Source organism: Aphis gossypii, chromosome 1 (genome assembly GCF_020184175.1).
Source record: "Aphis gossypii isolate Hap1 chromosome 1, ASM2018417v2, whole genome shotgun sequence".
NCBI lineage: Eukaryota > Metazoa > Arthropoda > Insecta > Hemiptera > Aphididae > Aphis > Aphis gossypii.
In genome coordinates this window covers 35827876-35837679 of record NC_065530.1, presented here as the reverse complement: position 1 = coordinate 35837679, position 9804 = coordinate 35827876, and the positions used below count along the sequence as shown (strand labels likewise).

The 9804-nt window shown below is 40.1% G+C and overlaps 1 protein-coding gene across 1 annotated transcript; it reads right to left on the bottom strand.

Annotated features, from left to right (window-relative positions):
• Positions 1–1494: 1494 nt before the first annotated feature.
• LOC126550848 (uncharacterized) lies at positions 1495–7784 on the bottom strand. Its single transcript, XM_050203260.1, has 2 exons — positions 2466–7784; positions 1495–2389 (listed from the first exon to the last, which is right to left on the bottom strand). Exon 1 carries the CDS (start codon positions 7782–7784, stop codon positions 2508–2510), a length of 5277 nt encoding a protein of 1758 aa, XP_050059217.1. The 3' UTR covers positions 1495–2389; positions 2466–2507.
• Positions 7785–9804: the final 2020 nt, after the last annotated feature.

The window sequence follows — 9804 nt, the reverse complement described above, 5'->3', positions numbered from 1 at the left end:
ACGAATTATAGTACTAACTAAAAAATGTCTTTGATCTGTATCCATAGGAAGTTTTAAAACTTAACAGAAGAACAATTTTGAGCCAAATGTTGAAATTGATGAAAATCGATTAATAGAAAATTATTTGCGCACCAGTGATCTTTTTCACTTCGATTCACTTTTTTATGAAAAAGTTTACTAATACATGACCAAAAAATGTATGCCAAATAAAAACAATATAGGTATAGTTAAGTTTATCTTGTTCTCTATTTTTTTAATAAACACAAAATAACCATTTTCCAACCTCTATGTAGTAATAATTTAATGATTATACCTTGTAATTTCTTATCATATTTGTCATAAATTCACAATATTCTTAATTTCTAGATAAATTTACATTATTTAAAATTTATTTGACAAGTTTCAGAGTTAATTACTTACGCTTAAAAGAATCATTATTAATATTCTAAGGACACCTCATAACATAGAGTCATACATTAAAGCTTAAACGTTATCGTTAAATCATGTTATGGTTTTAAAATAACCTATTCAAAATATTTTTTTTCATTTAAACAGCACATTATCAATTTTATATAGTAAATAATTATAATACAATGAATTATATTTGTAAAAATTAAATAGGAAATTACTTATATATGAAAAAAAAAGATGCACGGTTATTATTACACAATTTACAGTATCTATTATAAAAACGCAATGAAAACTCAAGTTCAAACTACAAGCGTTTGTTGGGGAATATTTCACCCATTAGAACTAAAAAAAAAAAAAAATAATCGGGTTTAATGCTATAGAAATAGTGCTACATAACAGTAACAAAGCGGTCAAGTGGGTACCGATCTGCTGTGCATTAGGGGGTGGGGTGAACCTTGGACTAGGATAGGTTAAATTTGAATGCAATGATAGGTATTATTGTATGCGAAAAACGATTCTGAACGAAGATGATTTGTCAGCCTAGGATATAATTTCCAGTGGTTGGTGAAAAAGGTGGTTTATGTTTTAACGGCCTGAATACACAAAAATTTAAGTTCTGTTTTAATTATTGTAAGTTAAACTTATGAAAAATCTTGTATTAAATTTTCAACTCTTAGCTACCTATACAAACATTTTTATAAATTATACCTACAAAATAATCTGCAAATATTCATAATTCGAATTTTCGTCAAAATTTGAACTTTAAATGCTGTTGTGTCGTAATTTAATTTTAGTATATTAATGTGTAAACTAATAGGAATCTAACACTAATAATAATCAACAAATTTGAAGTGGTAATAATAATTTTAGTGGACTGTATTATAAAGATATATCACACAACATAACAAACAGGGATAATATTTACAAGTAATAATAATAATAATACTAATGATCACATATGAAATATAGAGATGTAGGCGCCCACCTACTATATAATATAAAGGCAACTAACCACTCGTCAACCGAGAATAATAATTAATAAATAATATGAATGCCGTAAGCACTAAACTTACAATAATAATAACTGCCTCAGAGGCCATGATACAAAATGTTGATATAATATCAATCAAAACAATACAATATTAATAAGTGATAATGTGATAATATAAGAAGTTAATCGCGTATCAATTATGATACTGCGTTACCGTTATCTGGTTACCGCCGACCGCTCGACTGTCTAGTGTCCATACTCCACGATATTGTGTCCATATGACCAAATGCGTATGTATGTATATGTAAATGGATACCGCACCGACGTCTGTTCGCCTAGCTGAGGTCCCGCGACCTACACGCTAATGGCTGCCCGAATCTCCGACGTGCTTGTAGGTAAATGATCGACTCGTGCCCGCGCACGATGACCACTGACCCGTTCGTTGTTCTTAACGTGCACCCGCGTGCACTTTAAGAAATCCGAACGATTAATATTATACAACAAAACAGCGAAACGTTTCGTTGCAATCACGGATTTAAATAGATGCCGCAAACAACCGAACTCGAACTTAATAACGAGTTTTATTTACCATTAAACGTCAACGCGGCGCGTAACTAGCACAAAATTCATAAATCGCAACAACAACGACACCAATCATATAATGGCCGGCGCGATTTACTTGTACGGCGAGAGACTTAACATAGATCAGGCTCGCGAACTGTCTAGTACGATACTACCGCCTCCGAGGCGGTAGGCCTTTGTTGTCTGCGACGACAGCCGGTTTTGCATGGTACGGCGGCGGGGAGCGGGGTTTTCTTCTCGAACATTCTTTGCCTTATCGGTGAAGACCCACGACAAAAATAAATATTGTCGCCGCTAGAATCGGTACCGAACATTCTCCCGCCTTTGAAAGCGACGAACTTTCAAATTTTCTTGTATTGCAGGTCATCAATATCATGGTTACCGCTAACGCAAATTGAATACTCACTATTTACAATACAAAGTATACAAACAAAAAATAATAATACACACAAAAAGATATATATATATATAATATAACTACCATGGGAGAGGATATGGGACGTCCGTACGCACCGGCTTCTTCTTACATGGGCAGCTTGGTGATCTTGACAACTGGTCGCTTGAGAAGACCGTCGGCTGTTCGAATAGTCACAACGCGAACGACATTGTCAGGACCAGGATGAACTTCCACAATACGTCCAAGTTGCCATGACATCGGTGGGTTATTAGGTGAATGGACTGCTACTAAGTCCCCTACAGTTATGTTGTCGGTTTGTTTGAACCACTTTTTGCGTCCCTGTAATGTCTGCAAATATTCACGACTCCAACGACGCCAAAAGGATTGTAGTGCCTGACGAATTAGTTGCCATCGTCTTAAACGGTTGATCGGAATATTAATGACATTTTCTTCAGGTAGGGCCAAGAGCGGTTGCCCAATTAAAAAATGTCCCGGAGTGAGCGCGACAAAATCATTCGGGTCACTCGAAAGAGGTTGTAATGGCCGGGAATTTAAAACACCTTCGATTCTTATCACTAGTGTAGACATCTCCTCGAAGGTATAGACTTGGGCTCCCACGACCTTCTTAAGATGTGTCTTGGTGCTCTTGATTGCGGCCTCCCATATCCCACCAAAATGGGGCGCGGCCGGAGGGTTAAAGTGCCATTCACATTGAACCCGAGAAGAGACGGCCTGACGTGCATCATCCGTTTGAAGCAAGGCCTTAATCTGCTTCGCTGCACCAACATAGTTCGTCCCGCAATCCGTGTAAATATTGGCTGGGATTCCACGGCGTGAAGTGAAACGGTCCAATGCCGCAATAAAAGATTCAGTAGACAAATCAGTCACAATTTCTAAGTGTACGGCTTTTACTGCCATACAAATGAACAAAGCCAAATACGCCTTGTGGGTCCGGGCCCCACGCCGGCGACTCTCCTTCACAACGAATGGACCTCCGTAGTCCATACCTACATTATAAAATGGCCGAATTGCGGTGACTCTGAAAACAGGTAAGTCCGCCATGAAAGGTATAGGAGTAGTGGCTCGATATTTTGAACATGGAACACATGAATGTACTGCTCGACGTACAGCAGCCCGACCTGACATAATCCAATATCGTCGACTAATCATTGACAGTACCAGTCTCGCTCCACCGTGTAACAATAGCTGATGATAATGCCGAACAATCAACTCCGTGAAATGGCACCGTTGTGGTAACAATATAGGGTGTTTCGCGCCGTCGTCAAGTGCAGAATTCTTTAGGCGTCCTCCGACTCGAATCAACCCGGCATGGTCCACAAAAGGAGCCAACTGAGCTAAGGCTACGGGTACAATTATTCGATGACCTTTGATTTGCTTGTATAAGTCAGAATAATACATTTTTTGGGTATATTTGATTACTCGATACAAAGCCTGATATTGTTCTGCAAATGAAATAGGTCCTGACAACATAGAACGCCCTCGCGCTCGATTAATAAATCGAAGACAGTATCCAACAACACGCTGCATCCGAGATATAGAGGAAAAGCGTTCTATCCAAGGAACCTCCTCCTCGAGGGTATGCAATGCACATTGAACCGAATTTTTTACTTCCGGTAAATTTAATGATGCCATAACTTCCACAGACGGCAACGCCGGCCATTGAACTTCATCCTGACGTAGAAAATCTGGTCCTGATAAGTGCTTGGAACATGACAGCAGTTCTCTCGGAAGCATACCTCTGGAAGCCGGGTCAGCCGGATTTTCGTTCGTCCTCACGTGAGCCCATTCACAATTGGGCACCAGTGCTCGTATCTTGGCCACACGGTTGGTCACGAAAATCTTAAATTGCTTCTGTTCCCGCGTAAGCCACGCTAAAACGACTGTGGAGTCTGTCCACGCCTTGACCTTGTTAATGGGTATTATGTTATTTAAAACTTCAAAATGGTGTGACAAAAGTTTGGCCAGAAGTAGAGCCGCACATAATTCGAGCCTAGGAATTGTCAACGAAGTATCCGTTTGTGATGATTTCAACGGTGCTATCTTGGTTTTGCACGTGATAAAATAAACATGGAAGTGACCCAAATTGTCAGCTATCCGTAAAAATACTATGGCTGCATATCCACATTGTGATGCATCGGCGAAGCCCACCATCTGCACTTCTTTTGCATGGCGGACATCAATATGACGCGGTAAAGATACGTGTGACAACGATGGTAACTCGTCCAGGAACTGCAGCCACTTGTTCACCAACGAAGTAGGTACCGGCGAATCCCATCCAATCTTCTCGAGCCATAGCTCTTGCATGAATCCTTTAGCCCACAGCAAAACCGGACCTAAGACACCAATTGGATCGTACAGTCGTGCGATCGTAGATAACACAACCCTCTTGGTAGTCGATCTCTCGCTGGTGGCTCCATGATATCCAAAGGTATCGGAGGTAGGATCCCAATGGACTCCAAGCACCTTCAAGTTCGCATCTTCCGTTGGTGTGAACGTTGGTTCTACAGCCTGATCCTCGACCGGAATACACCTCAGCACGGCATCGCAGTTACTTGCCCACTTTTTTAATTCAAGTTGACCTCGCTGTAATAAATTAATTAGGTCTTTCTGTACGGCCAATAGGCCATCTACGGTATCGGCGCCAGCGATTATGTCATCAACATATGTATTATTGATTAACAGGCCCTTCGCCTGGGGAAATTTCGCACCATCTTCAAAGTCCAATTGACGCAGGCATCGCAGTGCAAGATATGGCGCTGAGTTCACGCCATAAGTGACGGTTCGCAATTGATACTCCTGCACCTCATCCTCCGGTGACCTACGCCACAGGATGTGTTGATAGACACAATCCTCATCACGTACTCTGATCTGCCGATACATTTTCGCGATATCAGCTACGAACACGTATTTGTAGAATCGGCTACGAAGTAGAACATCGCTGATCTCAGTCTGTAATTTCGGCCCCGTACATAGACAATCGTTTAATGATTTTCCCGATGTCGACTTCGCCGATGCGTCGAAGACAACTCGAATCTTAAGTCCCTTTTCTTCGTGCTTGACCACAGCATGGTGTGGTATAAAATATTTTCCTGGCACCGATGCCAATTTCATATGACCTAAATTTAAATAGTCATCCATAAATTTCCGATATGCTGTATACAGTTCCGAATCTTTTGCCAAGCGTCGCTCGAGATTGTAAAGACGATTTAATGCTAGTGCGCGCGATGCACCTAAATCTTCCGGGCTCCCGCCTTGAACTACCGCCGTCTGACTCGTTGACATCTCTGTTAGAGCGCGCACCGACGACTGAAACGGTAAGGACACTACAAACCGTCCGGATGCGTCTCTAATTGTCGATTTACGGAACCATGCCTCACATCGTTCGTCTTCCGTTGACAAAATGTCCGGCACATCTGGTTCCTCCACAGACCAAAATTTTTGTATTAATCTTCCGATTTCTGGCGTCGATACTGCTGATAATGACACCATGGGCGACGCTGAAATTTCATTTAATGCTCCTACCACAATCCATCCAAGATGAGTGTTCATGGCTGACGGCAGACCCGTACTGTGAATGATATCGGCCTTTGATTGTAACAAATGTGGATACAAGTCGCTTCCTAACAACATATCGATTGGTCCCGGTACATCGAACTCCGGATCGGCCAGCAACAGGTGGTGATACCGCTCACGCACCGCCGAAGGTATTCTATCACTAGGTAACTGCATAGTGATATGCGTCAGAATGACGACGCTAGTAGCACCAAATTGCGGACCCTCCGCGTGAAGCGGAATAAATTGGCATTGTGTGACACCTTTCACTTTAGTTACTCGTTGTTGAGAGAGACCTGTCACCTCTATTCTGCTCTTAATATGCCTCAAACCAAGACGAGTAGCACATTGTGAAGTGATCGCCGAAATTTGGGAACCACTGTCTAAAAGGACGCGTACCGTTTGTAATTTTCCCACGTTGTCCCGAACGCGCACAATAGCTGTACCTAAAATAACAGTGGCTTCAGTACGCACAGTTCCCGAAAACTTGACCTGATTTTCCGTTGCAGTTGTTCTTTTTTCCGTCGACTCCGCTCCCTCTGTCGAACATTCGGCGTCTCCGTACGATACTACCGACGCTGGCTTCGCGTAGTCTATATGTAACAATGTGCTGTGTTTGCCACCACAACTCCGGCACTTAAATGTTGACGTACATGCTTTCGCTGCGTGTCCTGACTTTAGGCATATGAAGCACACACCATTACCGCTGACAAACTTCCTTCTTGCAGCGACCGATTTTTGTTTAAATGCTCCACAACGATAAAGTGGGTGATCCTGTTCACAAAAAATGCATTTTACGCCACTCGAAGTCGTAGTTAATGAATATTTCCCGGGTGTACCACCCTTGCTCTTTTTAGCCGCAACCTTGACATTTTGTTCTACTTTATCCGCAGTAGTTCCGATGTTTTCTAATATCTTGCACCGTCGAGAAACAAAATCCAAAAGGCTATCCAATGACGGCATTTCCGTCTGTGGTATACTAGCTTCGTATAGTCTTCTGGTTTCAACGTCAAGCACCCGCGCGCCAATATAAAATAATAGAAAACCAGAAATATCATCGATACCTAACGCCTTGATAGCGGCGACGTTCTCGCGAAACGTATTGACAAACGTAGCGAGTGCCGCCGTAGACTCCTTCTTGAGAGGCGAGAACGCGAACAATCGATCGATATGCGCCGTCGCTAATAATCGATTATTTTCAAACGATTTTTGAAGAGCATTCCACGCGATATTGTAATTATTGGCCGTTAACGGAATGGACTTGATAACGGCTAACGCAGGACCTGATAAACATGATTTTAAAAAATGAAATCGCTCAATGTCCGAAATTGACTGATTGTCATGCACAAGTGAACAAAACATATCACGAAATGAGCACCATTGGACTACGTCCCCATCAAATTTTGGCAACTCAATTTTGGGCAATGCTATAGCGGTACCCGCAGAAGCCCCACACTCCGGACGCGGCATCCGATTTGTTACACTTGTCGTCGGTCGAATTGTTTCAAAAATCATTCGAATACGTCCAATTAATTCCTCAACCTCGTCCGTAATTAACAAATCTGTGTCCTTGAAGTCGTCATGTAATCCGGAATCCAACATAAAATTCAACACTTCTTGTTGGTGTACCTCAACTTGATCCATGTACTTGTCGAGTGATACGTAGCACGACAAAAACAACGGTTGCTTGTCAACCTCAGTTTGCGCCTCCTGAGCTAACGTATGTAAATTACGAATTTTTCGTACAATCATATCGCGAGAAGCACGTGAACGTAACAGCATGTTTGGCTCCGAAGCCACAGCTACCGATTGACGTTTCGGACGACCCATATTTACAAAATAGGATGATTAGGAACAAAATATCTAATAACAATAATCTAACGAACAATACCTACCTAACGTACTATGTGATTACAATAAGCAAGCAAATAAAATAATTCGTATTTAAACATATAAACATTGCTACTCCTATCCGAGCCCGAACGGACCAAATGTTGTGTCGTAATTTAATTTTAGTATATTAATGTGTAAACTAATAGGAATCTAACACTAATAATAATCAACAAATTTGAAGTGGTAATAATAATTTTAGTGGACTGTATTATAAAGATATATCACACAACATAACAAACAGGGATAATATTTACAAGTAATAATAATAATAATACTAATGATCACATATGAAATATAGAGATGTAGGCGCCCACCTACTATATAATATAAAGGCAACTAACCACTCGTCAACCGAGAATAATAATTAATAAATAATATGAATGCCGTAAGCACTAAACTTACAATAACATAATAACTGCCTCAGAGGCCATGATACAAAATGTTGATATAATATCAATCAAAACAATACAATATTAATAAGTGATAATGTGATAATATAAGAAGTTAATCGCGTATCAATTATGATACTGCGTTACCGTTATCTGGTTACCGCCGACCGCTCGACTGTCTAGTGTCCATACTCCACGATATTGTGTCCATATGACCAAATGCGTATGTATGTATATGTAAATGGATACCGCACCGACGTCTGTTCGCCTAGCTGAGGTCCCGCGACCTACACGCTAATGGCTGCCCGAATCTCCGACGTGCTTGTAGGTAAATGATCGACTCGTGCCCGCGCACGATGACCACTGACCCGTTCGTTGTTCTTAACGTGCACCCGCGTGCACTTTAAGAAATCCGAACGATTAATATTATACAACAAAACAGCGAAACGTTTCGTTGCAATCACGGATTTAAATAGATGCCGCAAACAACCGAACTCGAACTTAATAACGAGTTTTATTTACCATTAAACGTCAACGCGGCGCGTAACTAGCACAAAATTCATAAATCGCAACAACAACGACACCAATCATATAATGGCCGGCGCGATTTACTTGTACGGCGAGAGACTTAACATAGATCAGGCTCGCGAACTGTCTAGTACGATACTACCGCCTCCGAGGCGGTAGGCCTTTGTTGTCTGCGACGACAGCCGGTTTTGCATGGTACGGCGGCGGGGAGCGGGGTTTTCTTCTCGAACATTCTTTGCCTTATCGGCGAAGACCCACGACAAAAATAAATATTGTCGCCGCTAGAATCGGTACCGAACAAATGCTAATAAAAAAAAATTGTGCCTATGTATTCTTATAATTTTTTAATCACTATTAGAATAACATATGAGGAACTTTGTATAAAATGTTCAAGTATTTTGATTGTTAATGTTGTATTTTTAATCCTGAGTTATAAATACAAAATTTTTTATGATTTTTCAACTTCAAAATTACTTGCAAATTTTCGCGTTTTCGACAGATTTCGTAAACATTTGAACTATAAACGCTTATCAAAAAAAAATTGTGAACAACGATTTTTAATTTTTTTTAGCTACAATAAAAAAAACTAATAAGAAACCTTGTATCAAATTTTCAAGTTTTTTTGGTCATAAAAAAATTCGCATAAAAATCGAAAATTTCAGTGGTCTATATTGAAAATTTAACTGTATATAGATAAAACTAACTTAAACATTTGGTGAAAATTTCAAGTATTTACAGTGATTATTTTTTGAATAACAACCATATAAAAAATCGATTCGGTCGAAAACTGGATTTGCGTGAAAATTCCCGTTTTTCCGTCATTTTTTTTTTTTTGGTTTTCTCGATTTTTTGAAAACTGTTGGAAAATGTTTACTTTTTACCTCTATAATGCACCAAGGATAATATTCACTTTTCCATTGGAAACCACCCCCAAAGTTTGAAATTAAAGCATTATTTCGACTAGTTATGCTGTACACAGACACAAAAAAAAAACAAAAAAAAAAAAAAAAACATACATCATTGTAAAATCAATAAATTTA

What these genes read in the sequence shown, in the direction of transcription:
- LOC126550848 (XM_050203260.1), bottom strand. Translation starts at nt 7,784, where the DNA reads ATGGGTCGTCCGAAACGTCAATCGGTAGCTGTGGCTTCGGAGCCAAAC.